Raw genomic sequence first — 22,662 nt, 5'->3', positions numbered from 1 at the left:
TCAATGTGTTTAAGAATAGAGAAAAGAGAAGGAAACAAACTATATTGTGTTATAGACAGTGTGTAATTAACTACCTAGATAGCAGAGGGACGTTGAAAAGGCGGCGAATATTGGTCAGAATGGTCGTTTTCCGTCGTTGGTCAAATAAACAACGCTGAAAAGGCGCCATGAGACATTGAATTCTGAACACCGTAGAAGGTCGAATAAACACTGTTTAATCACTGTGGGTTAAGGTTGATCTGCCGACCGTCAGAGACGGTCGAATATAGCCTACAGCGTTGAATCATCGCCAGTTTTACCTACAAACTTTCAACATAATTATAATGAGGCTTGCCATCTTATTTTTTTTAAGTTAATTTATTGCTTGTCCTCGCATCTATAAGATGTTAATAGCCTACTTTTATTTTTGGAAAGCCCATAGGAAAAAGACAGCTCTGCAAAAAACAGATCTGCAAATAGGCATTATTATTGCCTTGCATCGACTACATTTTCCTGCACATGCAACCAGCTGTTTCATTATTCCTACACAAGTAGGCTACCACCACAACACTGCAAAAGATCAATTCTTGGGAAATCAAGGTAAGAAATACTGTGCGTTTGGATGTGACAGCATGAAGCTTGCCAGCCTCCCGCGGACCATCACCGGCAGATGAGAATAAAGCTGTATTTAACTTCCTTTTACAAGATACTGTTGGGGCAGTTCTAATTTGGACAGGGAGTTGGTTCCAGCATTTTGCAGCATAATGACTAAATGCCATTTCACTCTGTTTAGACCTGACCCTAGGCACAACCAGCAGAGGAGATTCTGAAGACCTAAGACATCTATTAGGATGGTATTGCATATTTACAATATATTTAGGGCCTAGGCCATTCAGTGATGTGATGACAAATGGCAAATAAATAACTTTCACTTTGACTTCTACTTGTTTGTCAGGGGCCTGCATCTGATTTCGATTATTATTGTCATAAGGGCAGTTGCAACCACACATTGTCCACGGCTGTTTGCAAGACATGCTAGACACTAGCCATGACATTAGGTAGGCCTATGTGAAATGCTCCAAAACCTGAATTTTGCTAGCCTATATGCATAGGCTATTATATCCCTATCATGTTCACACATCTCCCCAGCTTTGGAATGCACTTCCCCTGAGAAAGCCCAACTGGAAACTCCAACTCCCATTGTCATTGAGACACAGCACTCCAGTGCACACTGCACACAATGGAATTGCATTTGTGCCTCACCCGTGCTAGGGGGTGACCCCCAATGGGGGATGATGGTATCATGCTCAGGAGAGTACCTCAGTTAGGGGAGGATGGGGGAAGCACTGGTTAATTAGGCCCTACTCCCCTCACCCACCGGGTCGGGAATCGAACCGGCAACCTTTGGGATACAGTCTGGATAAAGTCTATCGCCCTCACCACTTACCCGTGACAGCAATATTGCCTCTCTACCCCTGTTCAAATTAAGACTCGAAACTCATTTTTTTCCCAGTTAGCTTATTCTTTATGACTATTTAACTCTGTTTGTTGTCTGTTTGTGTTTACAATCTCGGAGATTTTTGTATTATTCCTTGTCTCTGTAGGCTACACAGTGTCTTTGAGTGTTTTGAAAAGTGCTTTTACATAAAACTGTTATTAGGCTATTATCAAGACTATTATTAGACCTAGCTCGCTGGTTACCCTTCGTAACGAAGGCCGTTGATTTTCTTAAACTCAACCAGGAAAAGGCTGGCGTGGAAAAGGATCTCCATGATGAGCAGCTAGGAGGTCCACTAGTGAAAGTCTTCAGCAATCTCCATCAGGCAAGACGACACATCTATTTTAAAAAGGAGGCAGGAATGAAAGAGGCACGTCACCTACGGGTCTCTATGTAGCAGCTCAGTGCCGCAAGGAAAAAATGTAACTACGCGTCAGCCAGACACCGGGGGATAACCAGACGTGACATTTTATCCAAATCCACCAAACTATAACAATCACATTGTGTGCATTTTGACGAAAGCTTTCATTTGGATCATTTTAGTGACATTAGGCAAGCAAACTTTTTTGTTCTAGTCCATCGTTTTTCTTGAATAATCACAACCTGATCTCGGGATTGGAACAACAAGGTCAGTAGCCTAAAGTTTTACGCGTCTAGGTTTAAGGACGGCGCATGTGCTTCGCTTAATTGCGGGTATTTTCTGTTTATCATAGACTTCAGAAATGAAACTCTGAAACGGCTTCTTTGCCTTCTTCACTACGTTTGGAGTGCAGCTTAGAAGTCTAGATAGGCCTTCAAGTGATCCCAGGAAGATGATTTCTGAGAAAAAGAATATTATTCGATGTTTATGATGAGCAAGGCAGGTCTTCATATCATGGGCTATACTGTTGGCGCAAGTCTTTAGCCTACGTGTTGTCTATTGTCCGTTTGTCAACCTCAGGGAACAGTCAGGCTGTCTCTGCTTCTACAAATGGCAATAGGAGTGAGACGGGCCTTGACAGCTGAAGTTATTTTTGGTGGTGGCAGATCAGGGGAGTGAGCTGACAAAGATGGCAAATGTCAACTGTTTCTAAAGCATAGACCTACGCGGTTTTTGACAGACACTTTAGAGAAAAATGTAGATTGGGCTACCAGTTTTAGGTTGAGTTTGCAAGACTCACGTCTCATCTGGAATTGGATTTAAATTTAGTCTTTAAGGCAAGTTTGGAAATGTTTTATAACATTGTGGATGTGTATGCGGTTTTTCACCGTGATGGTATTTTTTTTGTATTTGAAGGTTGCTAGGCCTCACCTTGCGTAAAGGATGTTGAGAATGAGTAGTGAAACATGTTCTGTTCTCACATACTTGTAGCCCATGGCCTATATAAATACGAATAGCCTGGCCTAGTGGTCTTGTAGGTTAGTCTAATTCGTGTTTCAATGCCCAGTCCTGGGATGTAGCCTAAAACAGAAGTACCCTGCCTATTTAGAACGGCTTAGAACTGCTATGAATATGAAAAGGGTGACAAACAAATCTATTTTACACACTATCTGGTGATATGATTCAATTTGATTTGAATGGTGTCATGCATTAGTATGCCTACCCTACATTGTTATATAGTTCACTGTTCAAGAAATATAGCCGTGGGCATAACCTTACATTCTAGGCCTACTTGAATTGTTTTGTTCTTGAAATGATCAAATTCAGATAAGCCTACAGCTTTTTCTGAATGTATTAAATAAACAGTTTGATATGCTTCTGCTATTTGTTTTGGGTGGGTGTTAAAGGGACACTGTGTGAGATTTTTAGTTGTTTATTTCCAGAATTCATGCTGCCCATTCACTAATGTTACCTTTTTCATGAATACTTACCACCACCATCAAATTCTAAGTATTCATTATGACTGGAAAAATTGCACTTTTCATACATGAAAAGGGGGATCTTCTCCATGGTCCGCCATTTTGAATTTAAAAAAATAGCCATTTTTAGCTGCAAAAATGACTCTACTTGGATCATACTAGTAAATATTTGTTTATTAGTTAGTAAACTTTCATGTAAATATCAAATTTGGCAATAGGCAGCCCAGTTTCAATGAGCAGCACAGTTGCAGTACCTTTTTTGACCATTTCCTGCACAGTGTCCCTTTAAAGTGTTTTTTAAGTGTGTAATCTCCAAAACAAGTAGCCTACAGCCTATACAGGAAAAATACCATAAAGACTCGGAAATGGTGTGCATGCATACATGGTGCATATTTCTCAGATCTATAGCCTTACCTATTATTATCTCTCTTAGGATTTTGCAATGGACCAGAATCTGTTTGGTGGGGCTCCCAGATTCATCACAAGGCCCAAGGCATTTTCATTATGCGTGGGCAGGGATGCCTCTCTGAGTTGTACCATTATTGGCAGTCCTGTGCCCATTGTCACTTGGGAAAAGGACAAACTGCAACTTTTAGCTGGTGAACGCTTCAAAACAGTGGAGGATGGTGATGTCTACCGTTTAACCATCTATGACCTAACATTGGAAGATAGTGGCCAATACATGTGCCGTGCTAAAAACAAAGTTGGGGAAGCCTATGCTGCTGTGACTGTAAAGGTGGGGATGCCAGAGCAGCTGGTGGATCGAGCCCCAGTGTTTATGGTCAAGCCGGCATCCACTCGCATTGGCCTGGGAGATAATGTCATCTTCCATTGTAGAGTGGCAGCTCACCCAGATCCTAACTTTGAGTGGGAGAAAGATGGGCGTTACATTGGCGAGACGAACCGCATCAAAATTACCTCTGATAGGGAAACCAGCTGTTTGCAAATTCAAAGTGCACGCAACCTTGACAGTGGCACCTACACATGCCGTGCTCAAAACACAGCTGGCAGATCCCATGCAGGTGCCACTCTGGTCGTGGAAGTCCAGGATGCCTATCAAACGGTAGACAAAAGCACATCCCTTTTGTCACATCTCCAGAAACGAAAGGAGGAGATGAGAAAGGACATATCTTTCTATAGAACCACAGAAAGTACATCCTCCTTCTGCTCTTCATCCACTCCCAAGATCACTGATGATATTAGTACCTTCTCCCTAGGAATGGACAATACTCAGCAGGTGGCTGCCATATCTCACAGGATCCCAAAAGGAGTTTTTACCCGCACATGCATGGTGACTGAAGGGAAGCATGCCAAGCTCAGCTGTTTTGTCACCGGCCATCCCAAACCCCATATTGTTTGGAGGAAGGATGGCACAAACATCACTGAAAGTAGACGTCATGTTATGTACGAGGATCAAGCGGAAAACTTTATTCTCAAGATTTTGTACTGCAAGCAGTGTGACAATGGGCTGTATACCTGCAATGCATCCAATATGGCTGGACAGACATACAGTGCTGTGTTAGTGATCGTTAAAGGTAAGTATAGTTCTCTGACCTATCTTTCTCTTCTCTGTTTTGGTTCTGACGTTGTCAGTTGTTACGTTGTCATAGCCTAAACAATGTAGGGTGTTTATAATTGACACAGAGTACAGTAGGGTATTAACAGAGTGAGAGGCCGTTCAGGATTTTCTTTCGGACCTTAGGATGTAATTGTAAGTTAGGATGAGTGGCCCTAGCTCTCTGTAGTCTTGACACTCGATGCTGTTCTAAACCGCAGGCCAAAAGAAGAGAGCTAGTTAGTGCTGCTTTATTGCACTCAATAGTGGGAAACATGGTAAGGTAGCAAGAACAGTCGGCCCGATCTTGGCAGAATGTCGGCACTGTCGGCTGAGTGTCGGCTCGGCTGGAACACTGGTTACCGTGACTCAGCCAACACTTCATAGAACACTGAAAATAACTGTCACTTCATGCAGTAACCGAGCCAACACTCAGCCGACACTGAAAATAACTGTCAGTCTGATGCAGTAACTGAGCCAACACTGAGCCGACACTGTCGGCATACGGTAATAGGGCATTATTGGGCCGCGGACAAAGCCAGAATTGGGCCGACTGTCAGCACTCGCGAAAAAAGGATCGGGCCAACAATGGGCCAGATAAACTTTGCTACCTGACAGGTAATGTGCATATTCATTAAAATGGATTAAAAGATACACTGCTTTCTTGAAATTTAAAGAATACATGTGATGTTTCTAAACACGAAATGTGTTTCACTTGTTGGGGAGCTGACACAGTAGTAATTTGGCGGTTTCAAGTTCCATCTGTTTTCTATTCCTCATGTTACAGTTCTTAACATAGCAAGCTGGTTGGGTGGTTGTTGTGTTTTTAGGAATTACTCTGTATATAGTTTGTTGTGTATAGGCTACCATTAATTTACGCTTCATGTGATTTCAGTATTATTTTCATGTAATAAATACCCACCTATTTTATTTCTATAGCACTAAAATCCAAGTACTTGTAGGCTACCCCAGTTCAAGGCAGAGAAAAGAAAGGCAAACCCTTCCCAAATCAATAATGAACCAACATGTTTACTAGTATTCTTATCCTAATATATGTCAATGTGAGGAGTTTCATTCAAATATGAGAAGCTCCATTTGTGATACAGTGTACATTTGGTTAGATTTCTTGAGTCTTTAAAGCATTACTACCCATAGAACGTGTTGCACTGCCAAGTGTGGTTGATCCACATAGGCTAACTTATATTGACTGGTGTTTTTAGAAACACTGTGGGCACTGAATAGGCCTATCATGCATTTACATTTTCACATATCTGCAGTATTTCCAAGCATTATTCATGAATGTGCATATCATTTTCTTCTCAGTGTTTTCAGTACTTAGATTTATTGGCATCAGAATTATTATCATATTTTAGCATGGGATTAAATAGCTGTTTTGCACTGTGGTGAAATTTACATTCATTTCGAAGTAGTTTGTAAATAAATACTAGGGCTGGGACATTAATGCATTAATTTCGATTAATTAATCACACGGTTCGATTAATTAATTAACACGATTTCAAAAATGAATCGCACTATAATATAGCTACATAGTTCTGGATTAGACCAGTGGAGGGCAGTATTACGCCTGATGGTGAACAGCCTGCTGAAATTGAGAAGAGTTCTCTCTTCTTTTAAAAATGAATAATAGTTTTAGATTAAGCTTATTTATTGTAATTATTCAAAATCCATGTGAAAAAAAACATGTTTCACTGTCCTCAAGTCAGATATTTAAATGCGATTAAAATGTGATTAATTCGATGAATTAATTTCAAAGCCTATAGATTAATTCAATTAAAAATTTTAATCGAGTCCCAGCCCTAATACATACATTTGATAATGTTTTGTTTGCTCCCATAGACTTCCATTGCTACGCTTAATTTGGCTATACTGTTAAAGCAGGCAATGCAAACACATAGACAGAAAATACTATGTAGACTATACTAATATTTTACTGGGACTTAACTACATATGAGCAATTTCTATGGTGGACTGTTTCTTCAAGCAATATGACACGAGTAGGAGGAACACACACACACACACACACACACACACACACACACACACACACACACACACACACACACACACACACACACACACACACACACACACACACACACACACACACATTTTAATGTTCATTCATTCATTCATTTTTTATTATTTGAAAAATTATGAAGTTGGCATTTTGTCTTTATCCTAAATCACTAAAGTTCCGTTTGGACCCATAACACCACAGATGACACTATTGTTGATTATTTTTCAATATTAACAAAAAATATTCAAAGATTTATTTGTATTCTAATATCAGCTGTAAATTGTATGTGTGACGCAGGTGTTCCTGCACAGTTCGTCCCCCTCGGGGTACGAACCCGCCACCTTGTCAACTAAATCGGTTGGGCAATGGGAGTCACAGTATGAGCACGCTTCGGGAGGGAGGTTTACTAACGTTCCACGCCACACTCTGCTAGTTGGTCTCCGTTACACTCTCCCCCTTAACTTCACTCCCATCAGGGGTCAACGGCACCACTGTGACTGAGGTGTTCCTGCACAGTTCGTCCTCCTCGAGGCACGAACCTGCCACCTTGTCAACTACATCGGTTCGGCAATGGGAGTCACAGTACAAGCGCGCTGAGCTAAAGGGCCGGTCCGATAGCCCAACGCTACCGCACTGTAGTGAGGCTTTGGGAGGGAGGTGTACTAACGTTCCATGCCAAACTGTGCTAGTTGGCCTCCATTACATATGCATAACATAAATAGGCCCTACTAATTGTATCACTTTGGGAAGTATAATTAGTGAATTTATACAGGTTTTGATAAATAAAGTGAGCCACATATTGTAAGATAAAAGGCCTGTGAAGCCAAAAAAGATAAATAAATAGAAATAGTATTTCTATGGATAGGAATATATTTAGTCAGCTATGAGATGGAAAACAATATTTGACAAGAACTAGGTATTCTATGGTTATTTTTTTCTCAGGTTCAACTGCACCTGCTAACACAATAAGGGATATATATATATATATATATATATATATATATATATATATATAGTATAGGCTATAAATATATATACCGGTATGTATAGCCTATCTATATTCTCTTCAAACTAAGTATCAAATGGAAAGATTTTTTTTATTAGCAAACGTGCCCATTCTCTGGACTTGGTTATGTCAATTCTCCTGTGGATTTACGTTTTGTTCATGTGTCTTGGCACTTTTTTTGCTTGCAGAACCCAAAATCCCATTTAAGAGGAAGTTGCAGGATGTGCAGGTTCAAGAAAAGGCCTCGGCCTTGCTCTCTTGTGAAGTGCCTGTACCAGCCACTCAAGCCAGCTGGTTTATGGAAGAGACAAGGTTGGAAGACAGCTCCAAGTACTATATGGAGGAGAAGGGCACACTACGGTACCTCACCATCCACAATGTTACAACAAATGATGATGCAGTCTACATCTGCGAGATGTCAGAGGGAAGCCGTACTGTTGCTGAGCTGACTGTCCTGGGTAATTGATAAAATATGATTAAATGTTGCTGTTGACATACATCATTTTCTACACTTCATGAATTGTAATGGAATAGTGTGATCATAGTTTGATTTGAGAGAGGAAGTGGTGGTCATACAGTGTTATTGCAATTCACTGAGTGTTGAAATGTTTTTTTTTTCAGGTAATATTACCAAGAAGCTTCCACGGAGGACTGTTGTTCCTGTTAGTGACACAGTCATATTCTGTGTAGAGCTTGAAAAGCCCTGTGAAGCCTCTTACTGGACAAGAAACGGTGTAAAGCTGCTTGAAGATGCACGCATCAGCATCGCCCACAGCACAAGACAGTACACATTAACAATACATGACTGCACTGCGGAGGACTCCGGAGAAGTAGCCTTTGTTGCTGGGGATTGTAAGACTTCAACACATTTCACTGTTACTGGTAAGGATACTGACATTACATGCACCAGCATGTGCACACACATTCAGATGGCCACTATTGAAAACTAAATTGCTAGTTGAAAGTTTGCTAGTTTGCTGCTGAAAGTGTTAGTAATTAGCATGTTTGTCCCATAGGGAAAAGTAGGGTCCTATGAAATCCTTCTTAATCTCAAATTCCAGGGCTCACTTGGAAAAGAGGCAGTTTCCTCAATGTGACTACCCTAGTAAAATTAGGGGGGGAGACCATTTTTTTCTGATTTATTGTTTTAAGATTTTTTTTGGACAATTAAAAAACAACAACAACAACAACAACAACAAACACCTTAATGGTTTCCTTATTTAGGCCAATTTGAATTGGTGGCTGGGCAAAGCCAAACCCTCGTGACTAAATAGTAGGTAAGGAGAAGAAAAGCAAAATGACAAAAACTGATCTGTAATTTCAGGCCCTCCAAAACATCCCAGATAATATGGTAGTTGAAATATACTGTGCATATACTCTTTTATACCATACACACAGGACGAGATTTCACTTCAATTTCACTTTTGCTGCATTCTACCTTTAGTAAAAAGTACCTTATCTTACTTGAAGTTCATTAGGTCACAGATTACTAGCATAGGTCTTCCAAGCCTATCGAAGCCATAGGTGTAAATGGGACATGTTCCCTTGTGCCTCCAACACTGATGCCCACTTATTTTTATTTTTTATTTATTTATTACAAGGATAGCCCCTTGAGATGTGCCATCTCATTTTCGAGGGGCTCCTACTGACAGTACAGTACAAAAACAGAAAAGAAAACAAAATTCAGTACAAACAGTAGACATAGACACAGACGCACTCACTCACTCACTCATTCACTGACGTTGCTCTCCAAACATCACTCATAAGTAAGGTCTTTGTTGTATTGCTGTTTTCTTCAATATATGCTGGTTTGGGATATGGTATACGGTATCATTTCTGCTGTGCATTAAACAGGAATGCTGAGATATTAAACATAGTCATAGAGGTGCAAGGACAGGTGTTAGCCTGTCCTGGCCAGAGTGTTTTAATGAAATGCAAAAAAGTTGACCAAGAAAAAGTATTATTTTGAGGAAAACGTGCTCATTTAAAATGTCACACTTGCAACAAATCCCAAAACAAGTTGGCACAGGACCAATGAAATGTTTTATTATTCTCCATGTTACATATGGATTGAATGTTTTGAAAATGGCAGCATTTTATTTTTTATTCACAAAATACCAAGTGTCCCAACTTTTTTGGACTCCAGTTGTAATTGACAGCATGCATGTTGTCTTAAAAAACAATAGACATTTAAAAGTTGAGGACAGATGGACTGATACGAAGTGGTGGGAATTTGGGCAAAGGCCAAGCAGACTGTAATAACCCCTAAATAAAAGATAAAAATCATGACCACTGTCATCAAACCACCGTGACAGTCATTGCAAGATGAATCACAAATACAAATAAATATAAGTAAATAGATAAATAAAGGCTTTATTTTACTTTATTAAAAACAATATTGACATCATAAGCAAATGAATTCATAATAAAAAAGTAAAGCCTTAAGTGTAGTCTACTAGCCGTCATAGCCATACTACCACACACAGCACAGAGATGCAGAGGTGGATAATACATTTCAAAACACTGTTCATATGGCTCTGACTTAAAACATTATTATGCTACCCCCAAGCAGTTGTCAACCAAGTAACCCACAACACAAATTTAATTCATGATATTATCTTACATTATCTTCTTTGATGTGGTCCCCTTAGCACCAAGAAGGCACCCACCAGATCCCCCGGTTGACCCTGTGGTACGGAACAAGACTGATTCATCCATCACTCTGTGCTGGTCCCCTCCAGAAAGTGATCGTCCAGTGCCTATCAAAGGATACCTGATTGAAAGAAGAAAAGTTGGGGGGACTCAGACTTGGGTGAAGTGTAATGCTATGAGCCCAGTGCCCCACTCCCACTACACGGTCAACACTGTAGAGGAGGGAAGCTTTCAGTTCCGCATTTCTGCTGTAAACGACTATGGTCAAAGTTCTTGCCTTGAGGTCCCTGGAACATTCCTTCTCGGTAAGTTTATATTGAATTTTACAGGGTTGTTCTCATAGCATTTTGTTTATAAGAGGTGCAAATACTAATTGACAAGATGAGAGTTCAAGTTCAAGGAGTTTATTGACATTGTCAATGAAGGCAACGAAATTTTGGGTGGAGCAACAACACTACGTAGTTTCAAGTATAGAAGTGGCCAAAAATAGTAGTCAAAGAAAGTCTAAATTCATGAAGTATATCATGAAGTATAATACATTAAGTATATAATAGTAATAATATGTGTAATAATAAATTAATACAGTAAATCAAACCCCCTGAGATCCCCCTCCCCACAATTCAAGGTTTCAACACACACACACACACACACACACACACACACACACACACACCCACACACACACACACACACACACACACACACACACACACACACACACACACACACACACACACACACACACACACACACACACAGAGAGAGAGACACACACACGTATGAATTAACAAATCAATAGGATCTTAAGTGCCATCCCTTAAAATAAACTCAGAACATCAGAAACCTATGTGAGAGCAAAGAATTATGTAGTCTAATGGCATCAGGTACAGGCTATTACACTGTATGCAGTTTGTGCGTGTCAGGACCTGTATCTTCTGCTTGAGCAGCAGTTGGAGCAGGTGGAAAACAGGGTGGTGACAGTCCTGCAAAATGTTTTGCACTCTTCGTAGACACCGTGTGGTGTAGATGGTACCCATATCTGGGAGAGGTGTCCCAGTGATTCTTTCATCTGTTTTCACCACATCGTCGCTGTCCAGCGAAAACCACTTATCTCCACTTCTCATTGTTTTTTATGTATTGATTTATAAAACCACATTTTCAAAAAAAATAATCATTGCAACATTAAAGTTGGCTACTAAAATATTTATCATACACATATACCCATGGAGACTGACCAGTAGTACTGTCTTATATTTTATAATAAATAAAGAACGAACATAAAAAACTAAAAATAATAGTGGAGATAAGTGGTTTTCTCTGGACAGCGACGACATGCTGGAGTGCCTGCTGGTCTGCTGAGTTTGAAAACCACACCAAAGACCCTTACATCAGAATGCTGCTGATCGCACAATTATAAAAGTTCGCCATGGGTTATGCTCGATTCATAACGGGTAAGGGGAGTGTGGCACGACGTGAAGCGGAGGTATTGTTCTGAATGATGGATAATACCTGATCCACACCACCCCAGCTACACATACTTCACCCTACTACCAGCTGGCTGTAGAGCCTATACCAGCTGACTTAGGGACAGCTTCAATCCTCAAGCCATCAGGCTGCTCAACTCCAAACCACCATAGATAATGAACCACCCCTTCACTCATCATCTCTTCTTTTTCAACCTGCCTTTTTAAAACTCTTTTTTAACTCGTTAAAAACCACAGCATTTTAAATTTGCTGTTACCAGAATGGCAATGACCGAGTCATAGTGCATTACTAAAGGCCCTCTCTTATGTCATAGTAGAGTAGTACTATGGTAATTAACCTTTCACTGACTATTACAGTGTGGAACTGGTGGTGGCATTATGTGGCTACCTTCTACTTTTTCCTTTTTGGTAATTAACTTACTTGCATTCATGCCTCACCCGTGCAAGGGGGCAGCCCCCAATGGCACCCCAAGGGAGCAGTGTGGCAGGATGGTACCATGCTCAGGGTACCTCAGTCATGGAGGAGGATGGGGGAGAGCACTGGTAATTTGCTCTCCACACCAACCTGGCGGGTCGGGAGTTGAACCAGCAACTTTTGGGCTATGCCCTAACTGCTTACCCATGACTGCCTTGTGATAATGCGCCATATAAGTACATGTTGTATTGTATTGGACTGTCCATAGCGGACCTATTCCAGGAAGCTCATAACAAAAATATGCTCCGACTGGCTACATGCATCTCTACCGACATCACACATAGTTTTTACCCAAAATACCAGCCATTACCCTCAAGTAGGCGTTTTAGAGTTCCCCACTTCAACCACAACAGAAACATGCCTTCATACAGAACCGTATTAAGCCAATGTGGTGCCCCCGGGCACTATACCTCACTGGTGCCCCCTTTATAAACAATATTTGTTAAGCTTGTGTCTTGTGGTGCCCCCTCACTTGTGACGTGATGGTATGTGTACGTCGAGTAATCTTCATTAGTTCTACATGTTAGGAAAGCAGAAGGTCTACATGTTACTTTGGAAATAGACATGCTGTACTGAAACATATGCGTATGACTTGTTATTGGAGCATGTTTAAGCTATTGCCACCCATAGTAATTTACTTTCTTTTGTTGCTTATTTTACAGAACCAGCAGCAGACATAGTAAAAGGCCTATCGCCTCAGGCCAGTGGCACGTCTGGCGGGGAGGTCACTCTTACGGTTGAGCTTTCTGCGGTGTGCTCGGGCTCTTGGAAACTAAATGAGACTCTTCTTCGCAGCGGCTCAGACTACTTAATCACTCGTTCTAAGACCATTCACACACTTCTCATCCGTAATGCTACTCTTGAGCTGAATGGGGCTGAAGTGAAGTTCCTTGGTGGTGGCTCACAGAGTGTCTGCACACTTTACATAACAGGTAAGTGTGTGTGTCTGGGGGGGGGTTTGGGGGAGCAATCAGGGGATTTGCCCCAGGGCCCAGAGCCCTCCCATATAGATGGTGGGGGACCCAGTTATGACCTTTGCAGACTGTTTAGGGGGCGCCACCATTGTATTGCCTAGTGTCAAACTCAAATGGACTGAGGGCCAAAATCAAAATCTCAAACAAAGTCGCTGGCCGAAGTCAATTTTTATTTTTAAAAATGGACTAAAATTGTGAGTAGAACTTCATACTCAGTTAAATTTCACACACTCTCTTTCCCATCATATAAGGTAGTTGAAATGTGTCTGCACATCCTGTGACAAACCCAATTTCATGTTCAAGTCTTGTTACCCTATACATTAATGGTGTATGTGGGCCAACTGTCATACACATTTGAAATTATCTTGCTGGCTGAATAAAATGGCCCCTGGGCCAGAGTTTGACATCCCTGCCTTAGGCCCTTGCGTTCAGCTGTTCTGCCACTGAGTAGCAAAAGGATGTTGCTTATATAATGTAAGTTGAATTTTATACTATTATTACAAATGTATGCCACTATTCAGAGGTACTACACAATTAGGCGACTTTGTGGTCAACTGTGTTGTGTTTAAATGTTGTATAAAAATATATTGACATGACTTAATATAATGTCAGCTGTTTCTTTATTTAAGATAAATGAACCCTTATTAAATTATTATGTTTAGCTCCACGAGGCCACTTGGTGAAGACGTCTGCTGATACAGAGGTACTCAGCTTCGTGGAACGTACATCAGCAAAGCTTAAGACTGAAGTGTCAGATCCAAATGTCCAGGTTAGTGGAGTGTGAAAATGGAACATTACCGGTACTAGCAATATTGTGTGGCATTACCTAGACCAGACTTTCAAATACCCCAGGAAAACAGTTGTCAAGCTTGATCAATTTTATTTAAAAATTATACATGCTGTATTTGTTATGAACAGGTAATCTGGATGAAGGATGGGAAAGAAATAAGGACAGGAACAAAGTACGAGTGCGTCAGCACAGAGAAGATGCGCCTTCTTGTCATTCACAAAATGACATATGAAGACACTGGCATATATGAGTGTGTCTGTGATGGAGACAGAATCTTTATCCAAGTTGTTCTTAAAGGTATAGTCTTTTTTGTATGAATTTACACAATATAGTAGAACGTGTATTCATGGTGGGTGAATCCATAGGTCCTCCAGACCCTTGTGTGAGTGCTAACACGCTGTGCGGAAAGTGAAGTGAAAGAAAGTGAAGTGAAAGTGAAAGCCCATTGGGAAACTCCAACTCCCATTGTCATTGTGACACAGCACTCCACAGCACACAAGTGAACACTGCACACTGCACACAACGAAATTGCATTTATGCCTCACCCGTGCAAGGGGGCAGCCCTCAGTGGCGCCCCATGGGGAGCAGTGCGGTGGGACGGTACCATGCTCAGGGTACCTCAGTCATGGAGGAGGATGGGGGTGAGCACTGGTTGACTACTCCCCCCACCAACCTGGCGGGTCGGGAGTCGAACCGGCAACCTCTGGGATGCAAGTGTGACGCCCTAACCGCTCACCCATGACTGCCCTGGAAACACACAAGGGGAAGAGTTAGGCTAAGCTAGTGGGTCCCCATGTATGAAAAGGATCTACTTGAGATCTTACTAAACTTATGAGTAATAGTGGTGTCAACAATGAACGATTCGGCGATGCAATCCAATGTGGGGCATGGACGATCCAGAATCCATCCGGCAATTTCCAGAATTAATCCGGCAATTTTTTTAAAGTTTCAATTACTTCCATGGATATTTCGGGAGCAAATGAATGTTAAATTAAATAAAAGCACTTCAAAACATTGCAAGACTGATACAGACTGAGACAAAACAGCTAATAAATTGTTGCTCAGTATCTGACTACTTGTATTGCCTCATCATGACTGATTAAACATTTGCTTTGCTTTCAGTAGAAATGTAATGAGCAACTTTGATTGAAGTGTAGCGAGGATTCCTCTCAGTCTTAAACATATCCTCTGATCTACAGTATTGTAAGGATATTTTTCCAAAGAGCTCAGTGTGCCGCTAGCAGATGACCACCATCACACTAACTCACCAACTACCATAACATGTTTCATTATTTCTTTGTCATTTATCTTTTTAAACCAGGGAAATTTGTAAACAAGTCAAAGGGAGAGACATCTGTCATGCGTCTCAGTGGCGATGTGGAGCTCAGCAGTGAGGTGTCCTCTGATGACACAGAGGTTGTTTGGAAGAAAGATCAGAACGAATTGAAGGAGAACGAGAGGACCTCAATGTTATCCCAAGGGACAAAGCGTAAACTGATAATCAAGAGTGCCAAACAGAGTGATGAGGGACATTATTCTTGTGAAACAGCAGAGGACAGAGTTTTATTCAACGTCAAAATTAAAGGTAAATGATATAACTTGAAAATCAGTTTAATTTATGTGTCCCATTGATTATTGGTTTTATTTTGAGGGCCAAAGCACTGGAAATGGAGGCTCTGGCTTGCAAGGAATGTGCAAAGCCACATTTGACTTTCTCAATTATAAATCAGATAAAGCGTGAAGGTTTATTTCTTTTACAAGGATTATTAGGGCCAGTGTTTGAACTATGTCGAAAATTTCGGGGCGTTTGCGCCTGTCTTAGAGCGCCAATCTCGAAAGCACTGGAGGAGTAATCAGTGCAGTCGTGGACCTTGGTGCGAGAAGGGCTATCCACCACCACGGACCCTCTTGTGACCACTTAGGATATTTTATATTAAATGACCATTCCAGGTATCGTTTGCGATTGAGAGCGTGTAACGATGTGCACATTTATGGAAGTAGCTGGCCAAAACCATCGCATTACCTTCGCGTTACCTTTCCACAGCGCACCTAAACAGTTAGGCCTACGGTATATTGAATACCTTATGTCTATCACCAGTTGAGACAAGGAGCTCAATGAGCAAAAGGAGAGGGAGAGAGAAAAGTTGTGTGTGTGTGTGTGTGTCTGTGAGTGTGTGTGTGTGTGTGTCTGTGTGACTGACAGCAGTCTCCACTGACGCACGGAAAGAGAGAAACCCAATATTGATCATAAGCATAAGGCTTAATCTTCACTGATTAAAAAACAGTAGCAAGGAGTTGCGTTTTCATAGCACAATCTACAGAATATTCCCAAATTGCAATGCTTCATTAAGTCACTCCTCACACTGTGACACTGCACAATTCTGCTGGTGAGCTGGTAGTTTAACTTGTAGCGACTTCACTTTGGCAGAATATGAGATGCTAGATTCTATTGTGGAAGTAAGTCCCGCTAGCATAAATGCATAAAATGCTAACGTATCGGGTAACCATGTTTGCAAACGTGCTCTTATCCAGATAGTTTGTTGGCTTCTTGGGTTTGGGTGCTCTTTAGTCCAAGGTATAGTACTTCCAGGATCAAAAAATGAGAATAAATTCTCTGACTAAGGCACTCCAAATTAAAATGTCTTTATTAATATGACAGGTCCTACATGGACATATTAAAAACAAGGCCCACGCGTAGCGGCATGAGTGCCTTCTTCAGGGCAGTAACACAAAAGAACAGAGTAGTGCATTTGTTAGGGGTGTAGGTAAGGACAGGTGCAGACAACTAGATGATTAGTGCTGAGCTTCTCCAACTGCTGAGCCCGCCTCTCACACAGCTCCCAGCAGTAGAGATCTGTCAATCAAACTGGCAAAACAAACTTGGGCCCGCCTCTCACTCGGATCCCAGACAGTAAACATTCACAAAATCAACAAAAGGATACATATTTTACATGTTGTAAGACTACACAATCTACATACATGTACATGAAGTAGCCTATAAATAGATCTAAGCTCCATGTTTTCTTAAAAGACCATAGCATGCTAAAAACAGTTACAGAAAAGGTACATAATCTATTTCTTCATTCAAGCCTGGAAATTCCATTGCTTTTAGTTTCCAAATCCAAAATGTTTCTCGTTGCAATAATAACTTGAGTCTATCACCACCACGTATTGATGTTTTTACAATTTCAACCCCTTGAATTTTCAGGCTTGAAGGATCACTGTGGTGTACATCCTTGTAGTGTTTGGCCATAGGGTAATCTTCATTCTGGACTCTAATTGCATACTTGTGTTCATAAAAACGCTCTTTAAGTTTTATTTTCGTCCTGCCAACATAAAAACATCCACACAGGCATTTCAGACAGTACACCACATATTCAGAATTGCAATTAATAAACCCATTCGTCTTGTATTCTCTCTGTGTTCTCGGGTCATGCAAACTCTTGCTTTGGATAACTCCTCCACAATGGTTGCAAGAACCACATCTATAAGTTCCTTTTAACTCTGTCTGTAGCCATGTTTTTTGTTTGGGGGCTGGTAGGTAGCTCCTTACAAGTGTATCCTTTATAGATGGTGCTCTCTGGAATACAGTAATGGGTGGATCTGGAAAGACATTTCTTAAAAGTGGATCACTCTGCATCATCTTCCAATTAGATTTGATAATTTGTTTCATTCTTTGGCACAACTGCTGTATTGTGTGACGAAACAAGGTCTAGAGTTAGTCTTGGCTCGGTCAGTTTTCTTATTTTTCTTTTTTAATAAATCAGACCGAGGTATTGAGCGGGCCTTCACTATGGCATTGTCAATTAACTCAGGAGAATAGCCTCTTGTGCAGAACCTTGATTTCATGTCTTGAGCTTGTTCTTCAAATTCAGCATCTCTGTCACAAATGCGTCTGAGACGCTGAAACTGGCCAAAGGGAATGTTATTTTTGAGACTTTTTGTGTGAAAGCTATCAGCCCTCAGTAGTGTATTTCTGTCACTGCTCTTCCTATATATAGAAGTGTGCAAAACATTGTCATCATCTATGGAAATCAACAAATCCAAGAAACTGATTGATGTTCTTGAGTATTCAATGGACAATTTTATGTTTGGATTCGTAAGATTTAAGTATTCATGAAACTGTAGTAGCTCACTCTCAGTCCCTGACCAAAGCAACAGGATGTCGTCGATAAAGCGAGACCAGAACACCAGCTTATCACAGAAGAGATTTTAGCTATTTTAGCTAAGCGCTAACGTGATGAACGTAACTCCCGCCATAGAATCGCTGTAACATCAAATGCGCAAGGCAGCGCACTCGTTAGTGCCGTTCGTAACGGCTGCCTCATCAGCTAACTTCACCTATCTGATCAGTGACCTGTTCATGTAGGAGGAGAGTCATCGAGTCACTGCCTCCCGTTTCGAATTGAGCCTCTGGTTCCGGTCGAAAGAGAGTTAATGTTGAGTTTATGGCCAAATTAACTACAGCTGTCAGTCAGTGTCAATTGCGGGGGATATGCTCCAGCTGTCAAAAATTCCAAGATGCCAAGTAGAGTTTTTCATTTAAAGGGGTAATCCGGTGTAGAATGGCTTAAATGGTGTTAAAACATGATGCTGATGGCTAAGTCTGAGCACATACCTGAACTCAATGGGAGCGTACCTATGTTGCCCGGGTCCTATGTTCCCCGGGTCCTATGTTCCCCTGTCTTTGTATGGGAGCGGGGAATATAGGACCCTTTTTCTAAGAAAGGGTTCTATGTTCCCCGCATTTTATTTTTCCAAGTTTTCAAATTGTGCCCTTCCCAAAACCATCTAATCCCTAAACCTAACCTGTCAGAAATGCAATGTTTCTGAGTTGTAAATTTCTGCCCTGACCAAAACTATCCCTAAACATAACCTGTCAGAGGTGCAGCAACAACCTGCGCTTTGTCATGCGGCAGCAGTCTACTTGGAAGCAGCGGGGAACATAGAATCCTTTTTTGAAAAAAGGGTCCTAACTTCTCTGCATTGTATGTTTCCGAGTTTTCAAATTGTGCCCTTCCCAAAACCATCCCTAAACCTAACCTGTCGTAATGCAATGTTTCTGAGTTTTCAATTTGTGCCCTGACCAAAACTATCCCTAAACTTAACCTGTCAGAGGTGCAACAACAACCTGCACTTTGCCATGTGGCAGCAGTCTACTTTGAAGCAGTGGGGAACATAGAACCCTTTTTTGAAAAAAGGGTCCTATTTCCCCCGGTAGAGGGGAACATAGGACCCGGGGAACATAGGACCCGGGGAACATAGGGATGATCCCAACTCAATTCGTGCCTTGCATTGAGAAATCCAGCGCTAGTTAGCCGATGCTAACATTGGATTTTTGTTGTGCTTCATCCGGGCATGAATAGCCATCGTTATAAATCTCTACTGTCCACCCATTTACGACGCTCAAAGTTGCCCAAAACTTCATTCTGTAGAGTCGCGGGGTTGTTGACATGTGAAGGCATAGAGAACTTTGATAGTCAATGCCATTTGGTAAACAATGCCATTCTAACAGGCTGTGCAACAGCTGGATACAGCCTGCGCCAGAGACAGTTAAGCAGTTACAGGGGATGGCACGGCATCTGTAGCTGAACAGGTTTCTCTGTTTGGCAAAGACTGAGTGCTTGTAGTTGTCCATTATAGAGCCCAGCCTGCTCAGTGTCCTCTTATCAGCTGTGGTAGTAAGAACATCCAGCTATGTGCCCACCACAGATTCAGCTTTCCTCACCAGCTTGTCAAGGCGTCCCTCATCTCCCCACCTAATGCTACCGCCCCAGCATGCCACAGGACAGGAGAGCACACTGGCGATGACATACTGGTAGAACATCTGCAGGAGTCTGTTGCAGACATTGAAGGATCTGAGCTTCCTCAGAAAGTTTGCATTGTGTTAGCAGACCAGTCCAGTTTATTGTCCAGACGAGTTCATTGTTTGGGGAGACTTATTGCGCTTAATGCAGGGGGGTTGTGCACAAGCATGGTGTGTTGTGTTTACTGAGTTTGACACAGGGGGATTGGGTGAACGTAAACTGGTGTGGGTTGGCATAACAGGGGCGACTTTTAGCCAACTGGTACCATTGCACGGCATAGGTGTTTGCTGGGATGATGTGTTACACACAAAATGCTTTTTAAGTTTTATCACAGCGCCAGAGCTTTTCAGATGCTTGGTGGTTTGACAAAAGATGTTTGAAGTTGTGCTGATATTGTCGATATGGAGTGCCAAACTACAGGTAGGTTAGTAAATAGATTACAGCCTTAAAACTTTCTGCAAGAGCTCGCTAGGAAGCACTCTCATTCTCTCATTGTGCTGTTCATTATATGACCAATCTGTTCCCTTCTGTGGTGTGAACTCGCATGTAATTTCGGGGTTGTTGGTATTCTTATCGCGTAGGCCTAGTTTACATCATACTTTTTGACCATTTTTGGAGGAATCCCAAATTGTTTTTGAAGCACTACAGCCAAGTCACAAGTATTGCACTCTCAATCATCCTTTGCTTCCAGTCTTAGTGTTCAGTGTGGCCAAAGCCAAAGTCTTCAAATTCATCAGTTTTATGTTATCATCTTATGAGGCACTGAGTTGATCGCTATTGGGTTAGAGATTATATTAAAAACCAAAAGTCAAATTTAGACAGGGTAGAGCAATGTCAAATCACTTTGAAAAAGCACATCACAATGACAACTGAATTTGTTTTCACAAAGAATTTTGGAACAGCATCCAAATAAAAAACCTTAACCCTATAAGATGTGAACCATGAAAGCATAGACAGAAAATTCTAATTACTTGGAATTTGCCGCAATATTGGTCCGTTATAAGAAATGTAAAAAAATAAATCAAAATTTTGTTAAGGTCACTGAGATATTTAATGCATCATATATGATGCATCAGGCTTTAAATAGTTGACCAGGCCAATTTCATGACCATTGAAAAATGACTTTTAATGCATTTACAACTTTTTTTTAATCTAAAAAAGTTGTCAGACAATTTAATTTGAGGATTATCTAAATATTTAGTGAGATCCTGCCATTTTTTTTAGCCTGTCCTTGTTTTAGCATGACCATATTTTACATTTCCCACAGCCTGGTTGGGTAACTTTTTAAAATCTATGTACAAACATAGCTGATCGAATGCTTAACAACCTATTTATGAGTGTAATATAGATCATTATTCATTTTTGATGTGGAATTTGAATATATGGGTCCATTACTACAATTGGACCATTTCTCCATTCACTTCAATGCATTTTTTATGAGATCATAATTTCAACATTTTGCATTACATTTTCAAAATTGCAAGTAAAACCTGATTCTTAAGGCAATATCTTTGTCTTGAAGTAAAACAACTTTTGTGTTTTGTTAAATGATCGTTGTGGTATGCTTTGTAAGTTTCCCTATGGCAAAATGCACTGATGGCTAACTTCCTGCCAACACCGGATGATGCTTATTTGTTTCATCAGTTTTAGCACGATCTCTCTGCAACATGGTGTAAAAATATGAACTCCTCCTTGATTAATTGCACAAAGTAAGTGTTCAAATTAAAGTATATAGAATTATATTTCGGAAATGTGTACACAAACCCTTTGCAATTTGACGATATCTCTGCTCTGGTCAGGGAAACCGCTTCTACCCCTGTGGTACCACGTTTTGCTGAGCTGTGGTGAACTTTTTGTTGAGCGCTGCTCTCTTGTGCCGGTTTCCGTGTACAGCAGGACGTTTTGAAATGACACGCAACATGTTTTTGAGATCGATTTTTTTTTGTGTCAGCGGGGAGAGGGCTTTGAATTTGATGAAACAAATATGATACAACCGGCGTGATAGGGTTAAAAGAAACTCTTCGTTCGTACTCATCGTTTGAATTTCCCTGTATTATCCAATGAGTTGCATTCATATAAAGCACAGAAAATTGATTATATGTTTTTTATTGTTGAAGTTTTGAAATCAAATGGCAATCTATGATAAAAAAAAACCCAAATGTACAATTTCTTCCATTCCTATTCGGCTGTTGTGTTTTTGTCATTTCATCATAGAAAGCCAAGAGGATGGTTTTGCCAATTTGGAGTCTGTTGAAAAGAACATTAAAGCTACTGTTTCCCAGAAAGCCACCATAAGCTGTGAACTGACCAACTCAAAGACAGAAGTGAAATGGTACAAGGATGGGACTCTCTTGAGATCCAGTCAAACAGTCCACATGGAAACGAAGGGAAAGACTCGTCAGTTGGTCCTGGACAGTGTGGAGATGAAGGATGCTGGAGAGTACACCTGTGAGGCTGGGAAAGAGAAACTGGTCTTCAAGGTTTGCGTGGCAGGTATTGTTTCAGATTCCCAAATTACTTTTTATCTATTAATTGAATTATACTACATAAAATTCTTGTGTCACT

The 22,662-nt window shown here is 40.9% G+C and overlaps 1 protein-coding gene across 13 annotated transcripts in view; it reads left to right on the top strand.

Annotated features, from left to right (window-relative positions):
* Nucleotides 1-1,822: 1,822 nt before the first annotated feature.
* The window catches only part of obscnb (obscurin, cytoskeletal calmodulin and titin-interacting RhoGEF b), a 226,662-nt gene continuing 205,822 nt past the window's right edge, over nt 1,823-22,662 (top strand). For 7 of the 13 annotated variants that reach the window (XM_063218190.1, XM_063218189.1, XM_063218185.1 and 4 more), the window contains exons 1-10: nt 1,824-2,105; nt 3,750-4,851; nt 8,104-8,373; nt 8,537-8,797; nt 10,567-10,872; nt 13,189-13,458; nt 14,163-14,269; nt 14,419-14,587; nt 15,612-15,875; nt 22,312-22,590. In XM_063218190.1, coding sequence (XP_063074260.1) covers nt 3,759-4,851; nt 8,104-8,373; nt 8,537-8,797; nt 10,567-10,872; nt 13,189-13,458; nt 14,163-14,269; nt 14,419-14,587; nt 15,612-15,875; nt 22,312-22,590 — 3,019 coding nt within the window. In that variant the 5' untranslated portion in view covers nt 1,824-2,105; nt 3,750-3,758. Of the gene's footprint in view, nt 2,106-3,749; nt 4,852-8,103; nt 8,374-8,536; nt 8,798-10,566; nt 10,873-13,188; nt 13,459-14,162; nt 14,270-14,418; nt 14,588-15,611; nt 15,876-22,311; nt 22,591-22,662 lie in introns of all 13 variants that reach the window. The other 6 variants (XM_063218191.1, XM_063218193.1, XM_063218196.1 and 3 more) reach the window with 4 other exon arrangements.

Source organism: Engraulis encrasicolus, chromosome 16, assembly GCF_034702125.1.
Source record: "Engraulis encrasicolus isolate BLACKSEA-1 chromosome 16, IST_EnEncr_1.0, whole genome shotgun sequence".
Taxonomy (NCBI): domain Eukaryota; kingdom Metazoa; phylum Chordata; class Actinopteri; order Clupeiformes; family Engraulidae; genus Engraulis; species Engraulis encrasicolus.
The sequence above is the reverse complement of the archived record's forward strand: the minus strand, read 5'-3'. Positions and strand labels throughout refer to the sequence as shown.